Genomic DNA, 12,178 nt, shown 5'->3' with positions numbered 1-12,178 from the left:
CTGTGTAAAGTTTTCTGCTGACCCCAAAACCCCCCACAGACCTTCCGGGCGAGTGGCCCTGGGATGGGTCCTTTGCACAAGGTTTCATCTGGCACCCCACCAATGATGTGTCCGCCAATAGAGTATGAGGTAGGCCTGATTAAAATGGGAGTGCTGGGCATGTGCGCACTCCAGCTGTGAAATTAGTGACACTACCTGAGAAAAGATCAGGAGAGCGAGAGGCTGCAGTGGGGAATCTTACCTAACAGGACCCTCGGCTACTTTTCCTCGGAACTGTTCCTGAAGAAAACAATTTTCCAGTCAAATCGAAGGGGGATGTCTACCCTGTTGATGCTCGATATGACAAAAGCATGGAAAATGGTTTCAGGGTCAAAGGATTGAACCCGGTCGGGGGGTAAGGCGCTGTGCGCAATGTTGGTGGAAGTAGCAATAAAGCCAATTTGATGGTTAGCTTATGAATCTCTAAGTTTTCAAATTCAGAGATCTGTGAAATTTTCACCATCCTTGAAAGTCTCTGCTATTTCCCGACTATTTCCCGATTTTAGTTTAGACGGGCAGCATGGTTGGCGCAGGCTTGGAGGGCCGAAGGGCCTGTTCCTGTGCTGTACTTTTCTTTTTTCTTTGTAGTTTGTTCTCTTAATTGCCCTAAATCCTTAGTTTCCCCTGAGTTGCCCTTCTTGAATTGAAGAAAGATTTATCCTTGTTGCTCACTGGACTGGGTTGAGCACCTGGATGGAATACGAAGACTGAGGTGCTGATTTGGTGTTGCCAGTTGATTGGAAGTCTGAGCCGGTTCCATGAGTGCTGTTTTTTGTTTTAGGTTGGTGGGGACTGGAATGCTCCATCCCTTGTCCCAATGGAACCTGGGGGCTTCACTGCAATAATAGCTGCATCTGTGTCAATGGAGGAGCGTGTAGCCCACAGGACGGCTCCTGCACATGTTCCCCAGGTTGGCGTGGTGAACATTGCGACCAGCCATGTCCGGTAAGTTCTATTTTTGTTTTCTGGCTTCCTTTCTTCTGGTGCAAGATATTTTACCTTAGCTGTTCTTAAATTTCCCTGTGCTTCAAAACCACAAAAGGTTAACCAGTTAACCTGCCCCGGATCTTCTACCAGCACAACTATGGAGCTTGTTACCAGCAGGTACACACGATAGCAGCTCAGGTATGACTTGCCGTATGATATATTTTCACTCTTCCAATCCTCAGGATCTCCAGTTGGTCCTTTGTCCAATCAGTCCAACTGAGTTCAAAAAATAATCTGAATGGACACGTGGCTGAAACTCCACATTCTGCTCCCTTAGAGCAAAGCACTTGTGAAACATAATCATCACAACTGCTCAAAAGAGCAACTGCCTCAGACAACCCGGCTCATTGTTTATCACCTGTACAATGTACTATCAGTCAAAATTGTTATTCCGGATAGACTTTATCTAAAATATTTAAGTTAGTTGATTAAGTTCTTTGAACTGTTTTTCTCACCAGGTTTACGTTTGGACCAATTTGAATTTTAAATTCATTTACAGCAGATGGGTGTTACTGGTTAGGTCAGTATGTATTGCCCATCCCTAATTGCCCGCGAGAAGGTGGCGGTTAGCCGCCTTCCGGAATCGCTGCAATCCAAGTGGTGTAGGTGCACCCACAGTGCTGATAGGGAGAGAGATCCAGGCTTTTGACCCAGTGACATTAAAGAAACAGTGATATATTTAATAATAATAATCTTTATTAGTGTCACAAGTAGGCTTACATTAACATTGCAATGAAGTTACTGTGAACAGCCCCTAGTCACCATATTCCGCCGCCTGTTCGGGTACACTGGGGGAGAATTCAGAATGCCCAATTCACCTAACAGCACGTCTTTGGGGACTTGTGGGAGGAAACCGGAGCACCCGGAGGGAACCCACGCAGACACGGGGAGAACGTGCAGACTCCGCACAGACAGTGACCCAAGCCGGGAATCAAACCTGGGACCTGCCATTGTGAAGCAACAGTGCTAACCACTGTGCTACCGTGCCGCCAAGTCAAAATGGCTTGGAGGGGAACTTGCAGGTGGTGGGGTTCCCAGGTTTCTGCTGCGTTTGTTCCTCTAGGTGACAGAGATCGTGGGTTTGGAAGGTGCTGTCAAAGGAGACTTGTTGAGATGTTGCAATGCATCTTGTAAAGTGGCACAGTGGTTGGCACTGCAGCCTCACAGTGTCAGGGACGTGACTTCAATTCCAGCCTTGAGTGACCGTCTGTGTGGAGTCTGCATGTTCTCCCCGTGTCTACGTGGGTTTCCTCCGGGTGCTCCGGTTTCCTCCCACAGTCCAATGTTGTGCAGGTTAGGCTGATTGGCCATGCTAAATTGCCCCTTAATGTCCAAGATGTGCAGGTTAGCTCAGGTTACAGGGATAGGGTGGGTGAGCGGGCCTAATGGGCAGAATCAGTGGGGAAAATTGCCTCCTCTGCATGTAGTGATTCTTTGGAAATGGTACACACTGTGAAATGAAATTAAAATGAAACAAAAATGAAATGAAATGAAATGAAAATGAAAATCGCTTATTGTCCCAAGTAGGCTTCAAATGAAGTTACTGTGAAAAGCCCCTAGTCGCCACATTCCGGCACCTGTTTGGGGAGATTGATACTGTGTGTCAGTGGTGGAGGGAGTGAATGTTGAAGGTGGTGGATGAGGTGTCAGTTAGGTGGGCTGCTTAGTCCTAGATGGTGTTGAGCTTCTTGAGTGTGTTGGAACCGCACTCATCATAGATTATTCCATCAAACTCCTGGCTTGTGCCTTGTCGATGGTGTTCAGGCTTTGGGGAGTCAGGAGGTGAGTTACTCACCGCAGGATTCCCAGCCTCTGACCTGCTGTTGAGCCAGACTATTTATATGGCGAGTCCAGTTCAGTTCCTGGTCACTGGTAACCCTCGGAAAGTTAATAATGATGTCCGATATTCTAACGTTTGATATCTCATACAGATCTAATACAATGTGATATTTTGGCGGGGAAACTGAATGTGCAGCATGTAAGCAGAGCATCCGACAGCATTTTCTTTGGTTTATCTTCTATTACACCAGAAAATTACATTTTAAAAGGACCTGAATTTTTAAATGTTTTTGAGCAAATTGAATTTCTGTTGACAGATTGATTTGATGGTAGAAAATGCATTGCCCTGTTGCTAAGAGTCCAACAAATGGAATGCAAATTATTTAATGGGGATGTACAGAGTGTCCCAGGGTGTAAATGGTGACGTGACCTGTGACAAACTCTGCCAGATATTGAACTGACGAGGTTTTAGAGGCAATGCTTTTCTTTTTCTAGGATGGAAGGTTTGGCCTGGGCTGTAGCGAACATTGTGACTGTTGCCACGCAAACCGCTGTGACCCAGTCACTGGATTCTGCCACTGTGACACTGGCTGGAGTGGTAAATATGAAAAACATGCCAAACATGAAATGTTTCCAGATATTCTTTTGTTTCCAGCTCACCTCCTCTTCATGTTGCAGATTCCCCTGCCCGTATCCCCTTCGCGATCTGTGTTTCAGTATGTGTGTGCAGCTTGACATCCTCGGGCGCATAGCCGAGCCTACTCCCGCAGTCATGTCGTTTTTGTCTTCACAGGGGCTATTGGGTTGCGGGGATAGGGTGGAAGTGAGGGTTTAAGTGGGTCGGTGCTGACTCAATGGGCCGAATGGCCTCCTTCTGCACTGTATGTTTTATGTTTGTTTTCGCTGCTTCTTTTCCTTTGGCATATCCTAATGCCACAAGCTTGACTAACTGAGAGACCAAACTTTGTGACTTGCTCCAGGCTTGTGCTAATGTCGCTCTGTAACCAGCTGTAAGGGGATGTACAAGAACGTCTGGGATGACTAACTCTCTGATGTTCCTCTCTGGCCTAAGGAGCTCACCATGTGGAGGATCCCAGGTGCAGATACTGCTCCTACTGTTCTGTGCTATGGCATGTAGCTATGGCCATCTGCACCTGGAGATACTTGATTTGCAGAATGTTGTACTATTGTAAAATTATGCTGTTGGAAGGAAAAAAGATAATCTGAGGGTTGGAAACTAATTTCCATCTTTATCCTTCTGTAAAGAACGTTTGTAACTTTTGCCATGCGGTTGCGAAGGAGAAAGCTACCTGCTTAATGAGATATTTCCCAGGGGAGGGAGGGTAAAGCTCACTCTCACTCTAAAAACTTCTAATTTTTGACCTTCTCTAACCTTCTGAATATAGAATTCTCTCTGATATTTAATGCTTGATCTCTCACTTATTCTGATTGCTGTCGTTTCTCATAGGTTTCAAATGTAACATGAGCCTTGTTTAAAATTGGCTTCTCTCTCTTATCTCGGTAAATCTGAGCCTGGCTGATTAATTGGGCTTTAATGACTTTGCGTATTAAAATATTCTCTCTTTACCCGATTAAAATGAGCCTCTTTCCACATTTGAAAGGACGGAATGTTTCAATAAAATAGCAAGACAAGAATTGCAGAGGTGGGGGTTTGTGTGGCGGGCGTGGGGGGGGGGGGTGACGGGGTTGGTAGGAGAGGGGGGGGGGGGAGAGAGTGTTGCAGTCAATTCAGCATCCAGCATGGCCATGCACGCAGCTATCCGTACACAGCCTCCTTCTTGGCAAAGGCACTTTTAAAATTTGAGTTTATTTTCGCTGTCAATGATAACTGTCCTCGGTAAAATAACTTAAGTTTCAATGTAGTTTCCAAAGTTGCGAAAGTGGTGCCCAGTACCAGAAGGCCCATAATTTGTCAGTAATTGGCATTAACTGAGGAATCTCACTTGACACCACAAGGATCAGTGATGGGAGGTGCAGCGCTGTCTTGCTTCTGTGTCAGCATACTGCATTGTGAGAGGCAAGTTCCATTTTTAACAGCACTAAACTCCCAGCCTCAGTTGTTTTATTGCCAGGAGGAACATTTGGAGGTTGAGTTATTACCAGGCTGTTATAGGGAGGGAGCTAAGTGAAGGTCTGAGAATAGATTACCCACCTGCTTTCTTGGCTACAGGATGAATTTGGCCAGAGGGAACCACAAAGAGAACAGGATGAAACATTGAAAGATCAGGAGACGTGGGAGTTAGAGATGGCACTGTGGTGTGGTAGAAACAGTCCCAAGGGAGGAATTTGAGCGACAGTTGGAGATGTGTCCTGAATCTAAGCTGAGGGTGCTTGATGTTAAAACTCGGCAACATAAGGGGAACTTGTCCCCTTTCGTAACACTGACATCTGCCACCCAATAGTCCTGAAAACTGAAATGAAATGTGAAGAAACTGTACTTATCAGCTCAGTGTCGCCTCCGAAGCGACATAACTTGTCAAGGAGCATGGGAACATAGGGGCAACTGTAGGCCATTCAGCCCATCACATCTGCTCTGCCATTCAATTAGATAATGCCCGATCATCTACTATCCCATGCTATCTCCATATCATCTGAAGTCATTAGTGTCTTGTTATGCTTTTGGCGTAGCATAAGCTGCTTCCTTGATGTGCACTCTGACAAAGGAAGGTTCAGATAACTTCAACACGTTTATTAAACTATTAACAATTCTACTACTCAGATTCGACTCTACTGTTAATCCTTCTATAGCTACTCAGACTGATGAACCAGTCTGCTACAATCCACGTGGTGGGTGTGATGTTCAATCAACCCTGTGTCTGTACTCACTGAGTGTCTCCACTGGAAAGAGGAAGATCATGTGTGCTGTGTCCTTTTATATGGGTTGGTGTAATGCCCCCTGTGGCAGTGTCACCTCTGTGTGTATCGTGAATGCCCATTGGTCATGTCCTATCTTACTGACCTATTAGTTGAGTGTCTGTGTGTCATGTCTTTGGTGCTCCCTCTAGTGTCTAGCTAGTCTACGTGTACTTACATTAACCCCTTGTGTATCTACAATGATGCATATCACCACAATTAGTATCCAGAAACCTGTTGATTTCTGTCTTGAAAACACTCAATGACTGAGTTTCCACAGCCTCTTGCACAGAGAATTCCAAAGATTCACCCCCCTCTCAGTGAAAATATTCCAACTAATCTCGGTCCTAAATGACCTGCTCCTTTTGCTGAGACTGTGTCCCCTGATTCGAGACACACCAGCCCGGGAAACATCTATATCTACCCCATCGAGCCCTGTAGGAATTTTGTCTTCACAGATTTCCTTGCTGACCACTGACTGATTTTGAAAGCATTTCTGTACTCAATTTTATGGCTTTTTTGGATGTCCCAAATTGAGGGTTCGTGCATTCCCACTTTTCTTTACAAAAGTAAAATATTTCTAGATGTTGGAAATCTCAAATAAAAAACATAAAGTGCTGGAAATACTCAATCAGTCAGTCAGCATCTATGTAGATAGAACCAGAATTAACGAGCGCCAGAGAGGAAAGGTAATTGACCTGAAACAACTCTGTTTCACTCTCAAACATTGTTTAGTTTGTGATGGCAGCAAGGAGAAGGGATTTGGCTCAGTACACACAGACACACACCATTAATCAAGCAGTCGGTCCCCACAGTCCTTGATGACCAGAGGCTGCTTTCCCCTTTGAGGGGAAGAGCTGACTGGTGATGATTTAACCTGAGGGTCACCACACCTCAGGCGAGGGACAGGGTTGAGAAGGCGGGGCCTTCATGAATAACCTCAGCCGGTACGGGGAATTGAACCCACGCTGCTGGCCTCGGTCCGCATCACCAACTAGTCGTCCAGCCAACTGAGCTAAACCAGCCCCCAATGTTAGGAGTACATGTATATATTATATATATATATTATGTATATATTAGCATGTATATATTAGGATGTAAATGTAAGCATTTTTGAAGGATATCCAGGACATGTGTGTATATAGGATTTACATTGCAGGATGTATTGATCTTTGGATTGTGGAGCAGATTCCAAGGGGCTCAATTGCCTCCTGCTGCTCCTCATTCTTATGTTGGGATGTACATGTATACGGGATGTATATGTCAGCAGCATATGGTAAGGCGCATATCTATACATATATAGGATGCATATACATGGTAGGATATAAATAGAATGTATATGAGCGCAGTATATAGTAGGGTGTATACAGGATGGTAGCACAGTGGCTAGCACTGCTGCCTCACAGCGCCAGGGACTCGGATTCAATTCAGGCCTTGGGTCGCTGTCTGTGTGGAGTCTGCACGTTCTCCCCGTGTCTGCGTGGGTTTCCTCCGGGAGCTCCGGTTTCCTCCCACAGTCAAAGATGTGCAGGTGAGGTGGGGTTATAAGGATAGGGCGGGGGAATGGGCCTAGGTAGGGTGCGCTTTCAGAGGGTCAGTGTACACTCGATGGGCCGAAAGGCCTCCTTCTGCACTAGAGGAATTCTGTGGATTCTATATGGTAGCAGTATATGGTAAGATTCTGGTTAAAAGGACAGGAAATTGCTGAATTTCAATTGTGCTGCTCGTGACCACAATGACGTGTAGTCACGTTTTTTAGTGTAATCTATCCAGCAGCTCATTTGTGCATCAGCAGCTTCCACTAACAACCATGTGATAATGAGCAGCCAATCTGTTTTTGTGGTGATGAATGAGCTTGGTCAGGACACTGGGAGGATTGCCCTGCTCTTTTTCAAAGCGGAGCCGCAGGATAGTTTGCCTGTACACCTGACAGAGCAGCCGGGACCCCAGAGTAACATCTCCTCTGAAGGACAGACATCCGACAATGCAGCATTCCCTCAACACTGCACAGCAGGGGTTTGGCTAGTGGTTATTGTGTTCAAATCCTGGAGTGGAGCCTCTGCCCATAATTAAGCTGGTGATTGAGACAGGGAAGGGCGAGAGGAATACGCTCGTGTAGAAATTACTCCCATTTCTGTTGGCTTCATTTATTATTGAGAAAACTTACCGTAATGAAGGCATCAAACGTTGGAGGAACATGACCTGTTTTTAAAGTTGGAAACCTCAGGGCCCTTCTGTAACTGATGTTCTCCCCGTCACCTCATTGTGGCTGGGGGGTGATTTAAAGCTTCTCATTCTGACGACCGTGCCCAAGATCAGCAACACTCACAGATTCATGTTACAGTAATAAAACAAATCACCTCACACCTCAGCATCCGCTCAATTAATGTGACAATAGAAATATAAATCTCCCCCGCCACATCTCTACTTTATAATCTCCTTCCATGTACACTACTTAACACCAACATTCTTCAAGTAAAAAAAGCCATAAAATTGAGTACAGAAATTTATCAAATGACAGAGTGTTCCTAGAACTCAATTAACAAATATGTTAGCCCTGTCACCCCTGTATTTAATGATTAACTTTAAATGCTTTATCTCACTTGGTGTAAGAATGGCAGCAACATTGTAAACGTGTTTCTGAAGATTTCCGCTCAAAGTTGGCCCAGGGATGTACTTCTGAGGCTGTATAAGGCTCTGGTCAGACCCCATTTGGAGTATTGTGAGCAGTTTTGGGCCCCGTATCTAAGGAAGGATGTGCTGGGCCCTTGGAAAGGGTCCAGAGGAGGTTCACAAGAATGATCCCTGGAATGAAGAGCTTGTCGTATGAGGAGTGGTTGAGGACTCTGGGTCTGTACTCGTTGGAGTTTAGAAGGATGAGGGGGGATCTTATTGAAACTTACAGGATACTGTGTAGCCTGGATAGAGTGGACGTGGACAGGATGTTTCCACTTGTTGGAAAAACTAGAAGGAGAGGAAACAATCTCAAACTAAAGGGCCGATCCTTTAAAACAGAGATGAGGAGGAATTTCTTCAGCCAGAGGGTGGTGAATCTGTGGAACTCTTTGCCGCAGAAGGTTGTGGAGGCCAAATCACTGAGTGTCTTTAAGGCAGAGATAGATAGGTTCCTGATTAATATGGGGATCAGGGGTTATGGGGAGAAGGCAGGAGAATGGGGATGAGAAAATATCAGCCATGATTGAATGGCGGAGCAGACTCGATGGGCCGAATGGCCTAATTCTGCTCCTGTCTTATGGACAAAATCAAACTTGTTTGACAAGAATTTATTTTACCGCATTGCCAAAAATATAATTTTCCGTGTTCACTTCCATGGCCGGGATTCTGCAGCCGTTGGGATTCTCCTTTCCCGCCGGCAGTTCAGCCCCGCCTGCGGGTTACCCCGGCGGTGTGTGCGATGTGTGCGGTGTGTGCGGTGTGTGCGGTGTGTGCGGTGTGTGGGTTACCCCGGCGGTGTGTGCGGTGTGTGCGGTGTGTGCGGTGTGCGGGTTACCCCGGCGGTGTGTGCGGTGTGTGCGGTGTGCGGGTTACCCCGGCGGTGTGTGCGGTGTGTGCGTGTGTGCGGTGTGCGGGTTACCCCGGCGGTGTGTGCGGTGTGTGCGGTGTGTGCGTGTGTGCGGTGTGTGCGGTGTGTGCGGTGTGTGGGTTACCCCGGCGGTGTGTGCGATGTGTGCGGTGTGTGCGGTGTGTGGGTTACCCCGGCGGTGTGTGCGGTGTGTGCGGTGTGTGTGGGTGTGTGCAGTGTGTGCGGTGTGTGTGGTGTGTGTGGTGTGTGTGGTGTGTGCGGTGTGTGCGGTGTGTGCGGTGTGCGGGTTACCCCGGCGGTGTGTGCGGTGTGTGCGGTGTGCGGGTTACCCCGGCGGTGTGTGCGGTGTGCGGGTTACCCCGGCGGTGTGTGCGGTGTGTGCAGTGTGTGCGGTGTGTGCGGTGTGTGCGGTGTGTGCGGTGTGTGCGGTGTGCGGGTTACCCCAGCGGTGTGTGCGGTGTGTGCGGTGTGCGGGTTACCCCGGCGGGTGTGTGCGGTGTGCGGGTTACCCCGGCGGTTTGTGCGGTGTGTGCGGTGTGTGCGGTGTGTGCGGTGTGTGCGGTGTGTGCGGTGTGTGCGGTGTGCGGGTTACCCCGGCGGTGTGTGCGGTGTGCGGGTTACCCCGGCGGTGTGTGCGGTGTGCGGGTTACCCCGGCGGTGTGTGCGGTGTGTGCGGTGTGTGCGGTGTGTGCGGTGTGTGCGGTGTGTGCGGTGTGCGGGTTACCCCGGCGGTGTGTGCGGTGTGCGGGTTACCCCGGCGGTGTGTGCGGTGTGTGCGGTGTGTGCGGTGTGCGGGTTACCCCGGCGGTGTGTGCGGGTGTGTGCGGTGTGTGCGGTGTGCGGGTTACCCCGGCGGTGTGTGCGGTGTGTGCGGTGTGTGCGGTGTGTGTGGTGTGTGCGGTGTGCGGGTTACCCCGGCGGTGTGTGCGGTGTGTGCGGTGTGTGCGGTGTGTGCGGTGTGTGCGGTGTGTGCGGTGTGCGGGTTACCCCGGCGGTGTGTGCGGTGTGTGCGATGTGTGCGGTGTGTGCGGTGTGTGCGGTGTGTGCGGTGTGTGCGGTGTGCGGGTTACCCCGGCGGTGTGTGCGGTGTGTGCGGTGTGTGCGGTGTGCGGGTTACCCCGGCGGTGTGTGCGGTGTGCGGGTTACCCCGGCGGTGTGTGCGGTGTGTGCGGTGTGCGGGTTACCCCGGCGGTGTGTGCGGTGTGTGCGGTGTGTGCGGTGTGTGGGTTACCCCGGCGGTGTGTGCGGTGTGTGCGGTGTGTGCGGTGTGTGCGGTGTGCGGGTTACCCCGGCGGTGTGTGCGGTGTGTGCGGTGTGTGCGGTGTGTGCGGTGTGTGCGGTGTGCGGGTTACCCCGGCGGTGTGTGCGGTGTGTGCGGTGTGCGGGTTACCCCGGCGGTGTGTGCGGTGTGTGCGGTATGCGGGTTACCCCGGCGGTGTGTGCGATGTGTGCGGTGTGAGCGGTGTGTGCGGTGTGTGGGTTACCCCGGCGGTGTGTGCGATGTGTGCGGTGTGTGCGGTGTGCGGGTTACCCCGGCGGTGTGTGCGATGTGTGCGGTGTGTGCGGTGTGTGCGGTGTGTGGGTTACCCCGGCGGTGTGTGCGATGTGTGCGGTGTGTGCGGTGTGTGCGGTGTGTGCGGTGTGTGGGTTACCCCGGCGGTGTGTGCGGTGTGTGCGGTGTGTGCGGTGTGCGGGTTACCCCGGCGGTGTGTGCGGTGTGTGCGGTGTGTGCGGTGTGTGGGTTACCCCGGCGGTGTGTGCGGTGTGTGGGTTACCCCGGCGGTGTGTGCGGTGTGTGCGATGTGTGCGGTGTGTGCGGTATGCGGGTTACCCCGGCGGTGTGTGCGGTGTGTGCGGTGTGCGGGTTACCCCGGCGGTGTGTGCGGTGGCTTCAATAGGGAATCCTATTGACAAGCAGCAGGAAGACAGAATGCCGTTGCCAGCGAATGGCGAATCCAGACCATTTACAATGTAACTGCGGTCACCAGGGGATTTATTCATTCTTTCAGATGCAATATGCAGGACCATATGGAATGGTAACATTACTTTATGCAGTATATTCCCAACAATACGTATAAACGGGAAAACATGCCGATGGAATAAGTGTGCCAAGTTGTATGATGAAAGGAAAATAAGTCATATTTAATGAATTTTGCCAAAGGAGTTACAGGAGAGACTGGGGAAGGATCTGACCACTGACTGAAGACAGTCATCAATGCTGCAATCAACAGGAGGCAAATTGGTTTATTGGTCCATCCTGCTCGAGACACAGAATCACAGAAATATACAGTGCAGAAAAGGCCCTTCAGCCCATCGAAACTGCACCACCGCATGAAAGGCACCTGACCTGCCAATCCTAACCCCATTTGCCAGTACTTAGCCCATAGCCTTGAATGTTAAGACGTGCCAAGTGCTCACCCAGGTACTTTTTAAAGGATGTGAGGCAACCTGTCTCCACCACCCTCCCGGGCAGTGCATTCCGGACCGTCACCACCCTCTGGGTAAAAAATGTTTCCTCAAATCCCCCCTAAGCCTCCTGCCCCTCACCTTGAACTTGTGTTCCCCTTGCAACCAACCCTTCAACGACGGGTAATAGCTGAAATGAAAAAATGAAAATCGCTTATTGTCACGAGTAGGTTTCAATAAAGTTACTGTGAAAAGCCCCTAGTCGCCACATTCCGGCGCCTGTCCGGGGAGGCTGCTCCCTATCCACCCTGTCCATGCCCCTCATAATCTTGTCCACCTCGATCAGGTGGCCCCTCAGTCTTCCCTGCTCCAGTGAAAACAACCCACACCTATCCAACTTCCCTTCATAACTGAAATGTTCCCAGGCAACATCCTGGTGAATCTCCTCTGCACCCCCTCCAGTGAAATTACATCCTTCCTATAATGTGGCGACCAGAACTGCACCCAGTGCTCCAGCTGTGACCTCATCAGTGTTCTATACAACTCCAA

General features: G+C 49.6%; 1 protein-coding gene across 6 annotated transcripts in view; it reads left to right on the top strand.

The window, feature by feature from the left end:
• megf11 (multiple EGF-like-domains 11) overlaps positions 1-12,178 on the top strand; it is a 514,753-nt gene that overhangs the window by 396,974 nt on the left and 105,601 nt on the right. For all 6 annotated transcript variants that reach the window (XM_038813978.1, XM_038813980.1, XM_038813977.1 and 3 more), the window contains exons 13-14: positions 821-984; positions 3,301-3,403. In XM_038813978.1, coding sequence (XP_038669906.1) covers positions 821-984; positions 3,301-3,403 — 267 coding nt within the window. The remainder of the gene's footprint in view (positions 1-820; positions 985-3,300; positions 3,404-12,178) is intronic.

This window comes from Scyliorhinus canicula, chromosome 12 (genome assembly GCF_902713615.1).
Source record: "Scyliorhinus canicula chromosome 12, sScyCan1.1, whole genome shotgun sequence".
Classification (NCBI taxonomy): domain Eukaryota; kingdom Metazoa; phylum Chordata; class Chondrichthyes; order Carcharhiniformes; family Scyliorhinidae; genus Scyliorhinus; species Scyliorhinus canicula.
This window is presented reverse-complemented; position numbering and strand designations above follow the sequence as displayed.